At 48.3% G+C, this 21,264-nt stretch overlaps 2 protein-coding genes across 9 annotated transcripts in view; one reads left to right on the top strand and one right to left on the bottom strand.

The window, feature by feature from the left end:
* The window catches only part of ETFA (electron transfer flavoprotein subunit alpha), a 98,450-nt gene extending 95,575 nt beyond the window's left edge, over positions 1–2,875 (top strand). For 2 of the 4 annotated variants that reach the window (XM_044764157.2, XM_044764165.2), the window contains one exon: positions 2,574–2,875. In XM_044764157.2, coding sequence (XP_044620092.1) covers positions 2,574–2,612 — 39 coding nt within the window. In that variant the 3' untranslated portion in view covers positions 2,613–2,875. Of the gene's footprint in view, positions 1–1,811; positions 1,896–2,573 lie in introns of those variants that run through there. The other 2 variants (XM_070504402.1, XM_070504400.1) reach the window with 1 other exon arrangement.
* Positions 2,876–7,764: 4,889 nt separating this feature from the next.
* TMEM266 (transmembrane protein 266) overlaps positions 7,765–21,264 on the bottom strand; it is a 134,908-nt gene continuing 121,408 nt past the window's right edge. For 3 of the 5 annotated variants that reach the window (XM_014856450.3, XM_070504395.1, XM_070504394.1), the window contains 2 exons: positions 16,485–16,547; positions 13,770–15,006 (listed from right to left, as the gene is read on the bottom strand). In XM_014856450.3, the coding sequence (XP_014711936.1) occupies positions 14,411–15,006; positions 16,485–16,547 (659 nt within the window). In that variant the 3' untranslated portion in view covers positions 13,770–14,410. Of the gene's footprint in view, positions 8,134–13,763; positions 15,007–16,484; positions 16,548–21,264 lie in introns of those variants that run through there. The other 2 variants (XM_044764080.2, XM_014856451.3) reach the window with 2 other exon arrangements.

Here is a 21,264-nt window from a genome sequence, read left to right as displayed (position 1 = left end):
GGTATCTCATTGTGGTTTTGATTTGCATTTCCCTAAGGACTAACGATATTGAGCATCTTTTCATGTACTTATTGGCCATTTGTATATCTTCTTTGGAGAAATGTTTATCCAAGTCCTTTGTCCACTTTTTAATTGAATTGTTTGTTTTTTTATTGTTGAGTTGTAGGAGTTCTTCATATATTCTGGATGTTAAACCCTTAATCAGAAATATGAATTCCAAATATTTTCTCCCATTTTGTAGGTTGTCCTTTCACTTTATTGATAATATCCTTTGATGCACAAAAGTTTTTGATTTTGATGAAGTCCAATTCATCTATTTTTTCTTCTGTTGCTTATGTTTTTGGTGTCATATCTAAGAATCCATTGCCAAATCCAAGGTCATGAAGATTTACTCCACTGTTTTCTTCTAAGAGTTTTATGGTTTTAGCTCTCATAGTTAGGTCGTTGATCCATTTTGAATTAATTTTTTTGTGTGTTGTGTCAGGTGAGGGTCCCACTTCATTCTTTCGCATGTGGATAGCACCATCTCTGTTAGAGAGACTGTTCTCTTCCCATTGATTGGACTTGGCATATACCCATATTTTCGAACCTTTTTCACCTCTCCCTAGCATAGCTCTTCACTAGAGTCATTCTAATGCCTTTACCATATCTGGAACCTGCAGTGTTTATCTCTGTCTGCCTCTTCATTTTTTGCCCAGAATCCTTTTCTTCTTGTTAATGTGCTGATTTTTCCTAGTCCACACTAATCTCTCCTTCTTCAGAACTCCTAAATTTGGAGCATTTAGTGCCATTCTTCTCATCCTCTTAGATAATAGTATAAGATAAGCACATTTCTGATTGGGTGGTTCGTAGGCCTCTGTCTGTTCTCCCCAGCTAGCGAATAGAACTCTGTGGGCAGGAATCAGGCCTGAACTTCTTTATCTCCAATAGTGTTACCCTGAGGAAGTACTAAGTAAATGAGTGAAACGTAGTTTTATGTGATTTATATCAGTAGATTGTCTTATTTTAAATGTAAATTCACTCTCATTTGGTCTTACTAAGTAGGGAGCTGCCTCTGCAGTATCTAAAATAGAATAAAAATAAGAATCCAGGTCTTTCAGTATGCTGAGGTCATCAGACACTCAGTGAACCTGACTTGGCATTTTGTTTTCCCTAGCTCTAAGGCATTGTGTGGTATGTTTGGAAAGTCTGAGGTTGGTCTAATAAAAAAACATATAGATGATGGAAAGAGAAAATCCCTTCAACCCTTTTTTGGGGAGTGTGACGGGAACATTTGATAAGGTCTTTAAAAACTGTATTTGCTAAACCAAATTAATGTTTCATTTAAAAGAAGTTGAGCTTTAGCCTATTTTTCATGAAACATGTAGGTCCCCACATGAGGCTTGTTTAGCATGTCATCTGTGTGACTGGCATAAGCTCATAGTCTCTCCACTGAGGAAAGCTGGGAGAAGTAGTCCCAGCACTTAATGCTGCCCCTGAGCTAATCCTGCTGGCTCCATGGTAAACATGGGCCTTTTAATAGACTGGAGACAAAGTGACATTCGGAAGAAACAACATGTCGACAATTTCCTTAATAAATTTTGTACGAACACATTATTTCCACCTAATGGAAATGTAGCTCTCTTAAATAATTGAGAGGCTGTATTCATCAGTGGTGAGTTCAGCTGGGATCTTTGTGAGCTAGGGCAGCCAACAACCCCTTGGAAAACAGGGTAATTGATATTTTACATAAGTGGCTTGACTAGTTTTCAGGTGGGCTCTGTGTGACATTCCCCTGCAGTCCCCATGCACAGCTCTCTTCTGTTGTCCAGGCTGTCACAAAGCAGCTCCACACTGAAGGTTCCAGTTGCAGCCACCGAACTGCCAAGACTAAGGGTTAGTAATTAATCCTTTTTAAAATGGGAGCCAGCTCGCTTGGTTTCCCCTTACTGTGTCTGCTGACCAGCCACTGCATTAGCATAGGCCTTGATTTGAATGAAGAGAGATCATACTGAATGTTTAGCATGCAGCTCATTTTTATGTGCCAAAAGATAATAACGTGCTGAGAAAGCAACTACAGTGTTTGTAAAATGAATGATGAATGAATGAACGAGCAATGAGGAAACAAGTCCTACAGGGGGTTGACAGGAGTCATGACTAAGCAAGAGACTTTGCTGTGGACTTGGAAGGAAAGGCAGGAATGCAATAAGGGAAAGAAGAATGCCGGGAAAACATGAAGGTAAAAAGTACACGTTACTCTCAGCACAGACAAGAAAATTGGACTTCCTATTTTTTGTGGTACCTTTCTGAGTTTTGTGGTTGTGTCAGAAGGCTTCTAGGCAATGAGTAGGCTCTTGGCCCTGCCAGCTATGTATCCAGGGTCGTCTCTCCCTCCTGAAGATTTTATAGTCTCCCCATGGATGGGAGGAGAGACTAGGAAAGCAAGGAGTTCCTGGTTGGGGAGAGGGGGCACTTTGTGCCTCATAGCAATTCACATTCTTTCCTTTGGCCTTGGTGTACTTCTTAAGGAACTGTGACCATATCACAGTGAAGGCTGAAGTTGTTTAATTGCTTTTTTTTTTTTTAATTTGCAGGTAGTTCCTGAAATGACTGAGCTGTTGAAGAAAAAATGAGTCGTGATCATGTCTTAAGAAAGGAAATTATGTCAAAGTATTCAGCTGAAATCATAGAAATTCATGGCTATTAATCATTAGAAAGCATGGAGAGCTACATTTCATAATATGAGGAAAAATTCTAACAGATGCCAGAATGCTTTTTTATGGGGATATTATTATGTTTCTTTCTAATAATTTGTGGTTCCAAACAATTATTTTTTGAAATTTTCTAATTCTGTAATAAAATATATAATAAAGCCTTTCCACAGCTTTATAACTACTACCAGAAATATGCCTAGCTTCATAAAGAGAGAGAGAAAATTGAAGAAAGGGAGTAAAAATTCATTTATTATTTTTTCTTTGCCTGTCTTTTTCATGGAGGACTGTTTTAGGCAAGATTGTAAACATGAATGTTCCCACCAGCCTAATCGACCTAACGTAGTTGTTGAGAGAAGAAGGGAAATAGATTGGCAAATTCAGAGTTAAAAAAGCATGGCTATAAAGCATTAATATTACCTTAAATATACTCCAGTCTTCAGAAAACCAAAGCTAAAGTGACAAAAGCAGCCCTGACTTAAACCTGAGCCTGCCAAATATATTTAGTTGGTTTAGGTTAAATTTAATTTTCCATTTTAAGGTTTTGTCTTACAGGACTTTGTGTCTATGAAGGAGAGAGGAGTAGAGAAGGAGGGGGCTGCTTTGAGACAGTGTGGCCTCTTATGTAAAAGATAGTTTGATATTATTATAAATGTTTAAAACCCTTCTCAGAGAATGCCCTGGCTTTTCTTTTGCCCTCCTGATGGCTTCCTTTGGGCTGTCTTAGAGAACAGCCAGACATGTGAGTCAGCCATATGTGTAGTAGGTCTAGGACTCTCACTGTGCTTCCCCAGGGCCCAGCTGAGGTCCAGAGTCTGACAGGCACTGGAAGCTGATGTGAGTGCAGGCACAAGCGCAGAGGCTGGTAAGGCTGTGGCCAGGCCTTCAGGAAGGTGTGGGCAGGTATTGAGATTATAGAAAGACCAGGAGTCAGAGGTGAGTGAATGAAGAGAACTGCCACCCTGGAGCAGATTTGCAGAAGTTATAGTGGGTAACGGGACAAGGAAAACAGCAAGGAAGAGATGGGGAATGACCAGTGATACAAAACGGGATGGGGTAGAAGGGCCAGCCAGTCCCTTTGTGTGGCCAGCCTGGGGCTGCCTAGTTGAACCCTTTTTGATTTGTGTCATAATCACTTGCTCTGAAACACTTTTAGAAGTTAAATGCCTCTGACATTTCAACCTTTTTTTTTTTTTTAAAGATTGGCACCTGCGCTAACAACTGTTGCAAATCTTTTTTTTTTTAATTTTTCTCCCCAAAGCCCCCCAGTACATAGTTGTAGATTCTAGTTGTGAGTACCTCTGGTTCTGCGATATGGGACACCGCCTCATTGTGGCCTGATGAGCGGTGCCATGTCCATGCCCGGGATCCGAACCGGCAAAACTCCGGACTGCCGAAGCAGAGTGCACAAACTTAACCACTTGGCCACAGGGCCAGCCCCTCAACCTTCTTTAAATAAGGTGAGAAGAGAGCAGTAAAATGATGGTCTGTATTAGAACTATAGAATTCTAGAATGTCAGAGCTGAGTGATCATCTGGTTCAGCCCCCTTGCACAGATATGAATACTGAGGCACAGAGAAGAAGTGAAGAAGGTAAAGTGACTTGTTCAAGGCCACGTGGTTTGAATCACCCTTGTGAAAATAATTCCCATATCTTGTTGCTTACTTTGAGGTTCTTCCCAAGGGAGCTAACCTTGCTTAGGGCCTTCTGCATTTACCTCTTATCCCTGTTGGACACTGTAACTGGGGGACAAGAGAGACAGCAAAGTGACAGCTGCAGAGGTGCCCCCAGGATAGGGTGTGCTGGCTCAAGGAGGACCATCTCAGGTGGTACCTTTGCCTGATTCCTTGCCTCAGAGTTGAACTGGTTGGTCTCTTCCTTTTGTTCCCTTCTATCACAACTTCCCTCCCCCAGCTCCAGGCAGCTGGTCACTTAACGTTTACTGGGTACAAGTCCTCATCATTGTAACAGCATACTATATGTCAGGCACCATTCTAACACTTTCCACATATTAAACCCCTTCAGGTCTCACAACACCCTGCTAGATGCTACTATTATCCCTATTTTACAGATGAGGAAGCTGAGGCACAGAGATTATATAATTTGCCCACATTCAGACAGCTTATAAATGAAAGCCAGGATTTGAAACTAGAAAGTCTGGCTTCAGAGTGGTGGCTTCACCAGTATATGCTCCTGCCTCACCTTGGCTCACAGAACAGGGAGACTTGCTGCACAGTTACCTCAGGTGAAGAGCACACATTCAGGATCCTAGTTGAGGAGGAGAGATGGTGTTCTGGGATTGTCTCTCCAGCAGAATTTTATTCAACTTAAAAGCCCCTCTGAGGGGCCAGCCTGGTGGTGCAGTGGTTAAGTTTGCACGTTCCGCTTCTCGGCGGCCCGGGGTTTGCCAGTTCAGAACCCGGGTGCAGACGTAGCACCGCTTGGCAAGCCATGCTGTGGTAGGCGTCCCACATATAAAGTGGAGGAAGATGGGCACGGATGTTAGCTCAGGGCCAGTCTTCCTCAGCAAAAAGAGGAGGATTGGCAGCAGTTAACTCAGGGCTAATCTTCCTCAAAAAAAAAAAAAGAAAAGAAAAAAGCCCCTCTGAGTACCCACTTAGAGTTTACCTTAAAAAGGCAGTTGTGTGCAGTTGGGGCAAATTGTTGAAACTATTACTGTATATGCCAGAAGATGCAATATGTGTGCTCTTTTTATCCCTATGTTTTATTGGAAACCAAGCTGGCAGTTCCTAATAACTCTGTCCCTGCATCTCCAGAGCAATAGCTCTGGAAGCAGTGTAGGGGAAAAGTGTTAGGAGTAGCTTTTGTGTGTGTGTATGTCCTGCCTTTCTCCCTAATTTTTTTGAAGTCTTTAGTTAACCTTATACCACCTCTGGGAATTCAGTAAGCTTGGTTACTTTGGCAGAACACAGAGTCCCTGAGAGGACAGAATAAGTATATAGAAAGGCAGCAAGAGCTGAATAGGTCCTTGATGCCATCTAGCTGGAGCACAGGACCTCTGTACTCTATGGACTGAGGCCCAGTGAGGGTCCTGGTCTCAGCTTTTCAGTAGTTGAGAAAGCCCAGAATCCAGCTTTTCTTTCAGCTGGTCCATGCTTTCTCAGTAGCACTGTGGGGAATATTCCCTGCTTGGTTTCCTGGCTCACCAGCTGTTCTGTGAGGGACTCTGGACCAAGTAAAAACCTAGAAGAGTCTGGCCAGCCACTATTCCTATGCAGCTTGTGGTCCTGACAGGGAGAGCAGCATCCTGCTAGGAGGCACAGCCCCAACCCTCAAGATTTTACAGCTACCAGGAAAGATGAGGTGAGACACAAATGATTAGAAAAGCAGACAGCATATACACAGAGGGCTCCCTCAGTTGGCGAGATATGGTCATTCCTTGGGAGTGGAAGCTTTGATATTAGCCTGTGAGGCGGAAGTAGAAACTGAGATCAGGGCTCATGGGGGTCAGGAAAGAGGTTAAGGGTGGTAGGTAGTTGAGGCCAGATTGTGGAGGACATTGACAGACTGAGGAGTTTGACCTTTTTCCTTATAGGTCAGTGGTTCTCAAACTACCCTCAAGGATTGCTGCCACTTCAGGGACTGGACCAGGGTTGGTACTGTGAAAGGTATATCATAGTCTTTCTGATTTGCAGGAAAAATTAACCTATAGAATTTTCCCAATCTTAAGTCTTCCATATTTTTTTCTAAAATCTTGGTGGCTGCTACCCCTTGTCTTAGGAATGTAAGCAGATTCCAAAGTGAATGGACAAGTAGCAAATAAATATTAACTAAGGAGGTCAGCAGCCGCTGACCCTCCACAGCTTTTGTTAAGTGGACATGTGTTGAATACTTAGGCGTAGTCTCTGCTAGTTGGTAATTGTTACTTGTTTGTATGTTAGAATTAAAAATGTCAGTATATCAAGAATTTTCCACAAAGAGCTGCATGACTTCCTGAGGTCCTGCCACCTGAACAAGTCTTAAGTAGCACCATCCTGGCAACAGGAGCCATTGACATTTTTTGAGGAAGGCCCATTAGCTTACCTAGAGGAATAACCTAACCTGGCGATGTATTCATGATGGATGGAGGGAGGAGAAGATGGGAGGGAGGAGAAGATGGAAGCGATTAGGAGGCTGTTGCAGGAATCATCTGGCTTTATGCTCCGGCTGGGTTTGGCTGAAAGCTCTTTGGTTACAGAATGGTCCCCAAAGACTGGAAATGGCTCCAGTGCTGTGGGCAAAGCTAGCAGAGAGTGGGACTCTTCCTCAGGTTAGTGTGGGAGCCGTGCTGCTGGCAGAGCCTGGGCGTGTCTGTACTGGGCGGGAGGGCTTGAAACATCAGCCATGAGTGCTGTCTTTCTGAAAGGAATGGTCAGCTTGGTTGCATTTCACACTCTCACGAGAGGTTTTTGTTTTGGTTTACATAAAAGTGGGCTTAAGAGACTGGGAGACCTGGAGAACACTATTGATCATAACAGATGGATTCAGTTAGCTGTTGCTGAGCTAAAGGAGGCTTGACTGATAACCTTTTAAAAAGCCCATACAATGTGATATACTGCCACAATTTCGTATAGCCCTAGGTTTTTAAAAAATATTTTGTGGGGAACCCAAATGAAGAAGGATTGCTGATAATCCTTGGCTTATAAGGCATTTTCATGTAAGTTACCCCATCAGAGGTGGAAAGGGTAGGAACAGTGAAGAAATCAGACCCTCAGGAGAGAAGGTGATTTGCCCCAGGTCATAACACAAATGGTAGAACTGGAACACAAACCAGAATTTTTGGTAAATATTACTTATTAAGAACCTACTAGGTATATTATATGCCCTCTAAGACAACAGTGTCCAAAGTGGGTGTCATTGCCTCTGCTTTCTGGAGGAAGAAAAGGGCTGAGAGGCAACTGACCAGAGGCAGTCATGAGATGTGGAACCTGAAGTGGACTCCAAGTCTGGAGAACATGGCCTTTCCACTGTACCAGGCTGCCTCCCAGCATCTTCCAGCTTCTTCAGGACTCTATCCTCTGGTTTATATTGCCTCAAAACAGCAAGCTTTTTGAAAGAAGCATGGGACAGTGATGGAGTTAGGAATTTATTGGGAAGTAAGCTGGGGTTTCCTTTCTGTGGTGTCCAGATTGGTGAGCGGTCAGGCATTGGTAAGGCTTTACTTGTCTGGGCTTCACCATCTCTGCCTCCCACAATTGGTCATGTGGTTAAAAGCAGGTTGCCGCTGCCTTTTTATGGACTCACCTCCAGCTTGGAGGGCTGTTTCCCTTCCCAGTATGGGGCTACATGAGGGATATGGCAGTCAAGGACCTGGGGACCACAGGGAGGGCTGAGCACTGAGTGGGCAGGTCACAGGAACAGTTGGGTCTTTGTCCTGGTTCTGTTAATGTCTCAGAGGCACCCTGGTCACATTCCTTCTCCCTTTAGGCTTCATTTTCATCATCTGTAAAATGGTAAATTGAACTCAGTAATCTTTCAAGATATCTTCAAACTTTAACCTGTGACTATGTTGGCAGATCTCAAACAGGGTAGGTAGATGGAGACAATAGTAACCATTTTGAGGGTTTTTTGTACTCAAGATGCTGTGCTGAGCCCTTTGCTCATTTAAGCCTTATAACCCTGCAAGGTCTTACTATTATTCCCCACTCTCCAGATGAGAAAACTGAAGCCTACAGATCTTAAAACACTTGCCCAAGGATTCACAACTAGTCAATGATGACCTTAGGCCAAAGTCTACCCTCAACTACATGCCATATCCTGAGTCCCTCGATGGAAGCACAGAGGACATACCTAATCCAGCCTGGTTGGGGCAGGCTGAAGTGGAGGGGAGCAAGGTGAGCCAGCTGAGCCTAGTTCAGAAGGAGCAGTCAAAATTAACCAGTGAATAAGTGCATCTCAAGCAGAAGGCACAGAAGCACCAAGAACATGACAAACCCTGGACCCCAATCCCTGAGTCCCCTCCTAGCCTGACAACTCCTCCATTCTGAACCACTCTTTGCTCAAGGAAGCAGGGACCTTTGTACTCAAATCTGGATCTGATCTGCACACTGGCTATCTTTTGTGGCATTTAGCAAAGCCCAGGTCCCAGAACTCCATGCCCCTTCTTTCTGCACTGGATGTGGAGGTGAGCCTACCTAGTTAAGAGGCCTAATTGATGTTGAGGAGCTCCTGGAGTGCTTGGTGAAAGATGTCCCGTAAATCTCAGACACTGAAGAATTCTGCCACATTCATCACAGTGTTTAATGTCCTGATTGATCTCCAGGGTAGTCAATTTCATTTGCTTGTTTCAGGATGAATAGGCAGGCTGCTCCCCTATGCTGTAGGCTAGGGCTCTGCATAAAATTATGCCAGCACTGTCTCTTTGGTAGCTTGCAATAAATTTTAGAAGCAAATGTTCCATCATTTTCTTTGGGTAATTAACTATTCACCGGGAGACAATATCAAGCTTTTCAGCACTGGAGCCAAGAAAAAACTCCAAAGTAGTTATGAATTCCTTGGCTTATGCTGGAAAAGGGAGAGGAAGGCAGATAAGGTGCCTGCTATCTGGGGAACAACAGTGTTCTCTTATCTAACTCAAGATGACTCCAGGACATTATTTACAGGGGAACCAATTGGGATATGTGAGCAGGGATGAGGTCACGAGGGACAGTGCCTGGGCTGGCTATTGGGGTTGGAGGCAGGGCACATATCCCCTCAGCTTCTCAGTACCCATATACCCCACTACCACCCTCCCCACACAAAACTATCAGCAGCAGCAAATGAAATAACTGAGCATCTCCTGGGCAGCCTTCCCCAAAAGTGCTGAATGTGGGCAGGCAGTGAAATACCCCAGGCATCTATTATTAATAAGGATGGTTTCTGTTTGTGTCTCCCTTGAAACATTCTCAAAGGGCTTTTCCTTCCATTATGTCATTAGCTAGCTATCTCAGCAACCTTCACGGGGGTGGAGGGTCCAGGAGGTATTATTTCTGTTATGCAGGGGGAGGAAGTGGGTCCAAGGATTAGCAAACCAGAAACAGGGCTGGGCTGAGAATCCAGGTACCTGGGCTTTGACACACCCTGAGGTGGAGGGTGGAGGTGGCGATTCAGACTTCTCTCCAACCCTGAGATGTCTATTTAAAACCTGGGTTAGCTCAGGTTGTTGGGTGTCCTTGTCAAGCAACTCTACACGAGTGTCCTGATGACTTGTCAGTAAGATGCTCCCCTTGTAAGAAGCCTTCCTTGGACCTTATCTCATTTGAGGCTCTCAACAGCCCCCCTGCTCTCAGTCTTTCTCTTTTGAGATGAGGAAATCTCACCAGAGAGGAGTGTGGAGGCAGCACCAGGACACGTGCTTCAGTCAAGAGCTGTCTTGGAGTGAGAAAGGAGTTCCTGAGCTGAGGGTCATGAATGGAATGAACACCGGCCACACCAAAGAGAATTCTAAGCCACTAGCCTCTAATCATGCAGGGTCTGTGAAAAAGCCCACAGTCTGTGTGATTTGATCTGAAAAGCCAAGGTTTGGGTTGGAGGTTTTACCCAGGGCTGAATGCAGAGGGGCCAGTTGTGTCATTCAGGGAAGACGTTACAGTCCTAGACAGACTTTGGGTCAGGCCTGCAGAGCTCTGGCCTGGCTCCCCTGTGGGCCGGCTACTAGCACTGCTGGATCTGAGCCTCGTTGTCCTTGCTGCCAGGTTTGGCATGTCAGGGTGGCACCCTGGCCACAGGATTAGCTCCTTTCCAGCTCCAGCAGCAAGGCTGAGCAGGGAGGCTGGCCCTATAGGAGGGGCCTCGGGACTCTGCAGAGAGGATGGGCTGGTCTCTCCAGCCTGAAGGGCTGCATGAGCTGATGGATGGCAACTGCCTGGGGGCTGGAGTCCTGATTTCTCTCTCCGGCTCCTGATAACACCTGGTTTAATTCCAGGCAGCTCATTTCAGCATATCCAGTATGACATCTAACCCAGACAGACCTGGGTTTGAATCCTGCCACTAGTTTACTAGTTAGCTGTGTGCCCTTGGGCAAGTCATTTAATTAGTCATTCTGTGCCTGTTTTCTCCTCCGTAAAGCAGGGAAAATAGCACCCACTTTGCTGGGCTGTAACACAGAAGGAAGATTGCAAAAGGGCACCTGTCACAACAGGAAATGAATAAATGGGAGCCATCACTGTTATCACCCTCTTGTTGGCTTATAGGAGACAGTGACTTGTTACCCAGAGCCTCCTCCCTTCTGGGAGAGCACCAGAGCCAGCTCTCTGAAAGGGTGGACGAGCAAGGAGAAGCCATTTCCCAGAGCCGCAAACCTCCCAGGGAGTACTGGGCTCCATCTCCACCGGCCCCAAGCTGCCCGCCAGCCAGGACTCTGGGTTATGGCACGCAAGGGAGCCCTAAGAGCCAAAGCTTTGGCTCTCTACCTCCTGCACTCCAGGCCTCAGAGCCTCTGCCCCACACCTATCCCAGGCAGGTAAGTGGCTTCCTCTGCGTGTAACCTCTAATGTTGTGACTGTGGACTCTATCCTTGGAGAGGCGAGGACGACCTCTTGATACCTGTCACTAGTCTTAATCTCCTCATGCAGCAGTTCTAACACCTGTTCAAGGATGAAGGCAACAGTGAGTGCGCAGGCAAAATTTCACTTCACAGCAATTTGTAAATACCCTAAGAAATCACCTTTTACAAGTAGAGCTATTCTGTAGACCCCATTTCTAGATGGGGAAACTGAAGCAGAGAGCAGGAGCCTCTTGCCTAGCATCTTACCCCACTGCTCTCCTTTCTGTCCTATGGTTTTCTCTGGAGTAGAAGTCTGCAGCAGAGGCAAGTGCTGGCTAACAGCTGGGTCTCACTTCTGGTGCAGGACAGGCTCATTTACCTGTTGGAGTAGCCACCATTAGCCCAAGAGCAGAGGCGAGGGAAGTTTGGCAAAGAGGGTGTCACAGGGCCTGGCCAAGGACGGTAGCTGTTTCTAGTCCAGCAGATGCAGGCTGCTAATTACAGACCTAGCTGGCACCTGCCCTAGAGATTATAAATCATATTATGCCCTTCAGCCCATCACATGACAAAAGCCAAGAGTGACCACTTTGCCTCCAAAAGCTCTAAAACCTCAGAGCCCCAGCACCTAGCACACTGCCAAGTGGATTTGGACCCCAATTTCAGTGCTTCTCTTGTCAGTGTTCCACCTCAGGAAAGTTTTTTAAACCTCTCTGAGCCTCAGGTTCTTCATCTGTAAAATGGGGCTAGTGATACCCACCTCACAGAGTTGTCTGAAGGGCTAAAGCACCCCACGTGTGTAGAGGCCTTGGTAGAGTGCTCAGTGATGAGGATTATTTTGGGCTGGTTACTTTTAAAAACTGCAGATGGGAAGGAGGCTCTGAGGAGTGGAATTTGCTTGCCCTTTGATGAGAGACATTTGCATTTGTGAAGGAAGTCTCCATCTGTGGGGGTGTCTCCCTCTCTGCACCAGGAGGAAGGGGGGATGACCTTATCTCTAGACACTCTTAATGGGGAAGGCAAGGACTTAAGTCTGCATAATAATCTTGCTCTTGTTTACTGTCTGGTAACCTCATGTAACTGACCCCCGCCTACCACCAACATCCTCCTTTGTCTTTAGCTGAAGATAATATTTAAGGTGGTGGCTTCATCCATTTACTTAATCCGATCTGATTCTTATCTAAAAGTTATAGGGCCACCCAATAACCAGACCCCACCTGCACTGATACCATTTTAATGACATTTTTTTACATATTCTTTCCTTTGTAAGAGATAACTCACGTACCTATGCCTTAAATTTAGCCCTACCCTCAACCCATGTTGGTAGCAGCTCTTTACTGCCCATGGGTCCTGTCCCTATGCTATTCTCTAAATAAAAGAGCACTACTGCCAGACCTTGAGAGTCCAAGAAAATCTTTCTTTCGACTCCTCGGCTCACCGAGCCCGCATCACTCAGTAATAGAAGCTGTAATTATGCTGTTGGTGACCCAGAATGCCTCAGATTACATCTCCAAAACAGCTCAGTTAGACACTGCTGCCTTTAACACCTTTTTTGACAACTGCTTATCTCCCCATGAATCAGAAGGGTGCTCTTTGCTGGCATATAATTTCCCTCCCTTTTTCCAATTCAGCCATCTTTCCCAAGTGACCCTGTGCCCAAGCCTGTGGCCTTATGCAGGGTTCTGAGGTTCTAATGGGACCCAGGCCTGATCCCTGCTCCTGCGGACCAATGGGAGGCAGGCAGGGAAGCAGATGGGCTGACCAAGCCATGGGATCACTACTGTCAGGGTGAGTCCACAGGGCCAGGAGCCCTGAGGACATCCTGACCTACTAGTGAGGGACCAGTGAGACACACAGTGAGAACAACCCAGAGAAAGAACAGGTCAGGAGGGCAGCTGGCAGGCAGGCCAGCTCGTGAAGGGGCTGTGACCACACTGAGACGTTCAGTTGAGGCAACAGGAACCCTTAATTAATCGTCTTCTCCCTTTTTTGGACAAAACAAAACATAGTGGTTATAAACACAAAATCCCTTGGAGGCTTTTCAGCAAGGGAGACACAGCAGGCTTAGCAGCCTGGGAGGACACACTCAAGGGTGGAACCAGAGGCTGGGTCTGGAGCAGGTGATTTGCAGGGCAGAATGGCCAGGATTCATTACTGCTTGTGGGGGATCAGGAGGGAGCCAATGATGTTGATGCCACATACACTCAAAGCTGGGTGGATGCTGGTGCCCCAGCTGGGAACCTGGAGGAAAAGCAGGCTTCAAGCAAGATACTGCGCTCAACTTTGGACCTGCTGAGCTCAAGGTCCCTGACAGATGGAGCCCTGGGTCAGGAAGCTGGGTCTGGGAGTTGTCAGCGAGGAAGGCAGAATTCTGAGCTCCCTTTTGGTGGGGAGCTGAGGGAGGGGAAGGGACTGGTCCACAGTCACAGAGCCAGGCAGTGTGAGAGCTTCCTGCCTGGGGTCCAGGGCTCCTTCTATGCTGCAAGGCCTCAGGTCTGCCAGGGAGGGATTGAAGCTACCCGGGTGGGTTTTCACCACATCATCCCAAACCCCAAAAAGCCACTTGGGGATTCTTCACCTGGGCTAGCAACCAAGGAGAACCTCTGCCAACTGGAAGTCTCAGTGCAGCTGGTTTTTATTATTAAAGCCAAGATTGGAAAATGGCTGTCCCCCCACCCCCATGACCCTCCCACCCACCTCCAGATCCATCCCTTTATGTCCTGTGAAGGTGAAAACTATTTATCTTGAAAAGACTCAGAAAAGCTCATGCTGAAATCAGAGAATGAGAATGAAACAGGCTCAGATGGTGGTCTTTGTGTGGTTGTGTTGGCTCCACCCAGGATTCCTGGAAAAGACAGCTTGGGGGGTGGGGGAAGGCTGGAGCCCCTGCTCACAGTGCTGTTCCCTAGGGTCCGGGGTGGGCGTCAGGAACGAAGGCAACGGAAGAGGCTGAGCTGGCCCCTGCGCTCTACCCTGCTAAAGCTGGGCCACAAGCTGGTTTTTATAAAAATGATTAAAAAACCCCGGCCACGAGCACCACCCTCCCCCGAACAGGGTCAGAGGAGGCACCAGCTCTGGGCTTTGAGGTCTGAGGCATGTGGCCTCTTGGCCTAGTGTCACCTCCCTGGAGGCAGGCAGCACCCTGAGGGAGGCCAGGTGGGCTCCTGGGGCCCAAGTGTGGCCCTTGTTGGCCTCTGGGGCACCGGGAGAGCTTCGAGATGGCTGTCTGCCCTCCTCCTACCCAGCCTGCCCGGAGGCTTTAGGTTTCAGGGACCCTGTGCAACTTCTGCTCTTTGGATTCCAAAGATCTGAATTTCTCCTCCAGCATGGGCACAGCAGGCTGGAAGTGGATGACAGGCTTGATCTGAAAGACAGTAAAGCCCTCCTGATTCTTCTGGTTGAATAGACTTACCCTGTGCTCCAGCTCAGGGCTGGTTTGGGCCGAGCCCACTGGGCTGGGCCAGGAGACAGGGGCTGGGTCCAAGGCCCTCTGGGATGGGCAGGGGTCCTCCGACAGGGAGGATAGCAGGTCCTGGACTGTGGCCTCCACCATCTGCTGCTGGGGTGGTGGCAGCAGTGGCAGGGGAGAGGGGCTGGGCTTGGAGGATGGCTCCTCTCGGGTAGTGCTGCAGTCTGTGGAGGAGCCCAATGTCTGGCTGCTGTCACTCTGGGCCCAGGTGACAGAGCTACAAGTAGAGCGGGAAATGTTTTCAGAGGTGGCACTGGCGCAGGTACCATTGCTGCTGAGCTTCAGGGGCACGTCAACGGAGAAGAGGTCAGAGGAGATGTTGGGCTGGTGAATGTCTATGGCAGCTGTGGTGACCACGCACACCGCTGGCTCTGGGACACCACTGTCTGCAAGAAAGGAGGGGATGCCAGTCACACTTCACCTCTGCTACACCTCTGTGGACCCTCCATGAGGGCGGGTCTGAGCTGAACCTGGTCTAGGAGCAAAGCTGGACAGCAGGCAGTAAGCATGAATGGGTTTTGTTAGGGGGGGGCACTTGGAGGTTCAGTTCTCCAGTATTTACTGCCCTGTCCTGGGGGGGGGGGGGACGACGATGCCTCCCTGTCTTGTTGAATGCAAGTGTGGACGTGTGACGTGCCTTGGCCAATCATCTGTGAGAACTGACCCATGCATTTCCCAGTAGAAGCTATATAAAACAGTGATGCTTTGCACCCTGGCAGTCAACAGTGTTCTACAATACATGGTAGCTGTTCTGCTAGAGTAAAGATGACAACCAGGGAGCAGAGCCACGAGCCAATCTGCCATGGGTGTTTGTCGATTCATTTAAAACACTGAGACGTGGGGTTATTTGCCACTGCAGCATAACCTAGTCTGTCCTGACTAACTCAGAAAGCATGGTGTGCTAGGACAAGGAATTTGGGCTTCATGGTCGGAGGGAATCATTCAAACTTTTCAGTGGGACCGATGTGGGAGTGACATGACCAGAGCTGTGCCTTCAGAAGACTGATTAATCTCTGTAGAATGCATTGCAGGGGGAGGATGAAGGACACTTCAGAAGGTCTTTAAGTGAGAAGTATCAAGGGGCCAAGTTACAATGGGTGTAGTAATGGGCAAGGTCTCTCCCCAAAGTTGTGGGGATAGTAGAGTGGAGGAGAGGTCTCAGCTAGAGATGGTAGTCTTTGAAATCAGCAGATTGGATGAGTCTTTGAAACAGGAGAGAGAAGAAGGAAGAGGCCTTTAGGGGGCTAAATTGTGGGGAAAAAAAATTCACATGCATTATACATTTTACACAACACAACACAACACAACATTCTAGCCTTATAATGGAGTATTCAAAGATTTAAGGGCTATGAAATCCTAACTACAAGATGCAAGACATTGGCTAAGGAGAAACAAGACACTGGTATTATTTTAAAACTCAACGTTTCCCATAAGTGAAAACCACTAGGTTCCCTGAGACTTTTTCAAGTGCAAGAATGAAAGAAATCAAGCGAGGACATGCCCAAAGCCTCTTGCATCTCAAGCCCAATTATGCTGTTATCTCAGCTCCATCCTGTTCATCCTGAAAGGTTCTCAGGTTGGGAGGTGCTAAGGTCACATAGATTTCTAGATTTCAGCTCCCTTTTTATTTCAGGGCCCCACATGCAGCCCAGAGCACTCCACCCCAGCATCCACAGCTCCAGCGCTGGAGTTTCCTGGGAGCTAAAGCTCCAGGTATTTGAGCCTTGAATTCTGCCTCCATGTCAGAGGGCACGCCAGGCTGAGCTGTTCCTACTCTCAGTGTTAGGGGTTGCCAGGGTCACATCTGACATGGGGCTGCACAGAGGTTCTGGTACATGCAGAAGAGCCCCCAACGCAGACTCACCACTGCTGGGCCCATTGTAGTACTGACTGATGTAGCTGTTCATGTCATCTTTAACCACGGCTTCTACAGAGGTGGGGACAGAGAAGGGTGAGTATGATGGCTTGCCAGATAGTCCAAGAGGCAGGGGCCGTGGGCAGTAGGTGCTCCTCCCCCAGTCCTCCTGTCTCCATCCCCATCACCAGGAGAGGAGGCACTTGTCTCCCAGAAGCTCTCTGCTGCTTTCTAATCCTCCATGGGGACCACATGTCTCATTTGCCCCATGGCTGGGCTGGACTGGGTATCAGGGACCCTGGTTCTGATGACGCATCTAGCTTGATATGTGACATGGACAGGGCCCTTTCCTTCTCTGTCCTCAGTTTCCCCATCTCTGGGATGCAGGGTGTAGAAATACTTCCTCAGGGCTTTCTCTACATGAATGGCCTGAGTCTGTGAATCCACTTGAGGTTCTCAGGGTCACCAGAAATGCTGTCCTCAGTGCAAAAAGCCTCAAAGCCCCATTTGCAGACACACACAGCCAGCTGCAGAGGCTGATTGTTGGCTCAGTCCATCTGAGGACTGTCTTCCATGCAGTACAGGAATGACCCGGGCGGCTGGGCATCCCCACCACCTACACAATGCTAGCATACGGTAGGTGCTCAGTAAATAGTTATTGAATGAATAATGAATGAGAGGGTGTAAAGCTGTCCAGGTCAAGAAAGATGACATGGGAAGAAGGTCTCAAAGAAAAATTGGTTCATTGTCCTCATGGAAGTTGGGAAGGAATGGGAGAAAGGAGAGGTGAGAAATTGAGTGGCCTGAAAATGGGAGAAAAAGCAGATGACAGGAGACCCCAAAAGCCATCCTAAGGAGGTTGGCCTTGTCCCAAGGGCAGTGAGGAACCACAGGGAAGTTTGAACACGGTCAGGTGTGAGTCACTCCCAAGGTTGTGGGGAGAGTGGTTGAGAAGGTGCCAGCCTTTAGGCAGGGAAGCCAGAGACTGCAATGTTCAGGTGAGGGATGACAGGCCCTGGAGGGTGGGTGGTACCTGATGGGACAGAAGGAAGGGATGAGGGTCAAGTGATAATTAGGAGGGACCTGGCAGGCATTGGAGAATGACAGGAGGAGGTCCCTTGGCTCAGTTTGGCAACTTGTCAGACTAGCTCAGGGGTTGCTTCTTCAGCAACTGTGGCATCCCTGAGGTCCTGGGGTCCTGCGGTGGGGGGGGGGGGGGGGGGGGGGCGGTATCAGAATCAGACTTGGTTTCAAACCTCAACTCCACCATATATTAGCTAAATGGCCCTCTCTGAGCCTTTGTCCCCTTGTCTGTCAAATGGGTATAATGATACCTACTCTCCAAAGTTGATAAGGAGATGAAACAAGCTAGGGAACGTCAGATTCCTGGAGTGGGGTCAGGCACATGGAGCCCTTTAACGCATGAGCGTCTGGGCCTTCTTCTCCTGTGGAAGTTTGAGGGAGCCCACACCCCTGGGGGCGGATCCAAGGAGCCAAGGTCTGCAGGTGACTGGACCCCAGGCTTTCTGTGGTCGCCTTCCCTGGCACATCTGAGATTGCTCATTGCTGGGGAAGTCAATCTGCCCTGACACTGGGAGGCCTGGGAAGCACACACAGAGTACCTGGCTCTGAAAAGGGTTTTTTGGCCTCTTTTGATCTTTAAATGCCTGCTGTCAGAGGTGTGTTTTGCGTTAATGCCTGAGCTGAGGGAGGGTCCCCAGACTGGCTCCAGGATCAGCTGGCAACACTCTCTCAGAATCAGACAGCAACACGTTTCTCCATGGCCTTCATAATTTGTGTTGTAAATGCTGTCTATCCCTGCAGGAAGTGAGAGGTGGCTGGTGTGGCCGCTCCTGGCAAGCAGTGCAAAGTGGTGGGCCACTGGGCCCACTAGGCCACACAGGAGGTTCTGGTCACTTATCTTGGTTTTATCCTGAGGCCAAGACTGCAAGGACCTGTGACATGGCTACAGAGGGCCACATGACATGGGCAGGACTATGAACTCAGGTATCCACAGACTTATGAAACTTTATCCCAAGGGAGCTACTCGCAAGAAGTGGCCTAGGATGAATGAGAAAAACCGAGACCCTGGGTTCTCGTCCTGGTGCTGCCACTGGCCCACCATGGGAGCTTGAGGAGGTCATATCTCCACTCTGGGCTGCAGTTTCTTCATCTGTACCAAGAGGGGCCTGGTGAGGCTCTTAGAGATTGTGACATGGTTGGGCTAGATGGCTCCCAACACTTCTGCCAGCTCTGAAGTTCCAAGAAGTGAGAGCCAGAGCAGAGTGGGAAGGGACCCGAGGCATCTGGACTATCCCCTAACTCCCAGTGCAGGAATCACCTCAACACCTGCCTGATGGGGCCTCTCCCAACCACGGCCTGCACATCTCAGGGAAGGAATCTCCTAGATCTTTGTTGAGCAGCTCTGATAATCAGCTGTGGGCAACTTCTCATTCATTTATGTTCAATAGGATCACAGTGTGCCTGACCCTCTGTGGGGTATTGAGGCCAGAAGTCCCTACCCCTAAGGCACACAGTCAGGGCCTCCCCAGGACATCCATTTCTTGGTCAGGCAGCCAATCTCCATTTAATCAGGAGGCGTCTACTATGTGCAAGCCTTGCAGATCCTGGTTCTGCCTTCCTTAGGTACCAAGGCTAAGCCCATTTCTACTCACAATCTATATGACACACCTTCCAACACTTAAAAAGCCCTCACATCCCTGAGAAGTCGCTTCTCCTGAGAAACCACTGTCCATTTTCCACCTCTCCCCAGTTTTCCAGCCTTTCCACTCTGAAGTGTTCACTATGGGCTCCAGATGTGACCAAAATGTGGGGAGAAGGTGGAGGGAGGGAGCTGGCATTTACTGTGCCCTTCAAAGCTCCAGACCGCAGGTTAGGCATTTCACACATTGATCTCCTTTAATCCTCACCACTGCCCTGCAAGCCTGGGATTATTTAATAGACGGGTCCTTCCCAAGATCTGGCGTGATCACTCCCCTAATGCAGCCTAACATCCATCAAGTGGGTTTAGCAATCGTGCTGCTCTGCTGACTCATGAGCTTGTGGCCAACAGAGACGCCCAGGTCTTCTCTGCAGGAGCTGGGGCCAGGCCAGGCCTTTACCACGCTGTAGTTGTGTAACCCCTATCGGGGACTTCACATTTATCATCCAGGCAAATGACAGCTTGTTGGTTTCAGCCCACAGATGCAGCATACTAAAAGCAATCTGAATCGTGATTCAGTCTACTAAGGTATTAGATCTGTCTCCTAACTCAGTGTTGACTATTTATTTGAGAATGCTCACATCTTCATCTAAGCTGTTGATAAAAATAACCTAGGCCAGATGACCTTTAGACCAAACATCTCTCCTGAGCTGCTGACTGTTTTGGCCAACTGGACAACTTCTCCTGGATGAGCTCCAGCTACTCTGACTCAACATGTCCAAAATAGAACTTGGTTTCTCCCTCTGTCTTGGTGAATGGTTCCCTTGCCCATCTAGGCTGGGACCCTGGTCATTTCTCAGTGCTTCCTCTCTTTCCTTACCAACAACCCGATTCCTACCAAGTCTGTGACCAGCTGAGGGATCCCTGATGCCCTCTGCTTTGGCCCTGTAGTCCAGCCTTAGGTCAGACCTCATGCTTTCCCCTTTGGACTTTTGTTGCGCCTATGGGTTAAATGAATGGGATTCCTTGCTCCATGGATATGCCTGACACAGAACCTAGGTCCCTAGGTGGCCACTAGAGGTCTGTCCAGTCTGCATTTGCTCCTTCTACTCCAAATCTGTCCTCATACAGGGGCCTCGGAGTGAGCTTTAAGACATAAGTCTGAAAGTAAGGCCTGCTCAGATTTCTCTAGCAGTGCTGACACTGGTTCTTGCCTGCTCTCTGCTTCAGGCAGGCCTTCTTCTCCAGAACTGAGCACTTGGGCTGGGGTTCTGTCTCCACCTACACAGAGGCCTAAGAGCCTTTGAGGGCACATTTTACTCAGAGTCTCCCCAGCACTTAGCACGGGACTTGGCATATGCCAACTGCCAATAAACAGGGTGACTGGACAGATGACTATGGCTGGGTCAGAGTCTGTAGGACCTCCCAGACCACTCCACTCACCCTCTGGGATGCTGTTTGCACCATTTAGCAAGCAGCCTCACTCCCCGTCCCTGGTATTTCTTGCCCAGAGACTAGTGACTGTTGGGTGTCTGAGAGCTTGGGAGGAGAGAGAGGAGGCAGGCACAGATGCATGTGGCCAGGAACAGGCCACCAGTCAACCTTGACACAGGGCTGCCCACCTTCCTCCTAAAAATAACTCTCAGGGTTTCTTCTGATTTGGCACCAAGGAGTCCTAGGGCCATGTAGGAGCCACCCCACAGAAAGACAGCTGGCTTACCCTGGAGGGGTAGGAAAGAGGGGTGGGTACAAACACAGGCTCCAGGACAAAACAGCCCCAGATGCCAACCCCAGCTCTGTAGGCACTCGCTATGTCGTTTTAGGCAAATCCTTAGCCACTCTGAGCCTCAGTTTCTTCACCTGTTATATGGGGATAAGAAATACCTACATGCTGGTGAGATAATGAATGTCAAGTCTAGCCCAGGGCTGTCCCTCACCTCCCTGAACTCCTGGCCCATGGTGCTCCCTGCCTACCCCAAAGGTCTCAAATCATTTCTAGTGCAGCTGCTGCAGCTGCTCCAGGCTGCCCAGTGCCTTTCTTCCAGGGGTATGAGCACTCTGTAAACCCATCTGACTAATCCTCCTAAAGCCAGTAGAGTCCTGTGATAGCAACGCTCGTTATGTGGG

This window comes from Equus asinus, chromosome 2, assembly GCF_041296235.1.
Source record: "Equus asinus isolate D_3611 breed Donkey chromosome 2, EquAss-T2T_v2, whole genome shotgun sequence".
Lineage (NCBI taxonomy): Eukaryota > Metazoa > Chordata > Mammalia > Perissodactyla > Equidae > Equus > Equus asinus.
Note: the sequence above shows the minus strand (reverse complement) of the source record. Positions and strands in the feature narration are given on the sequence as shown.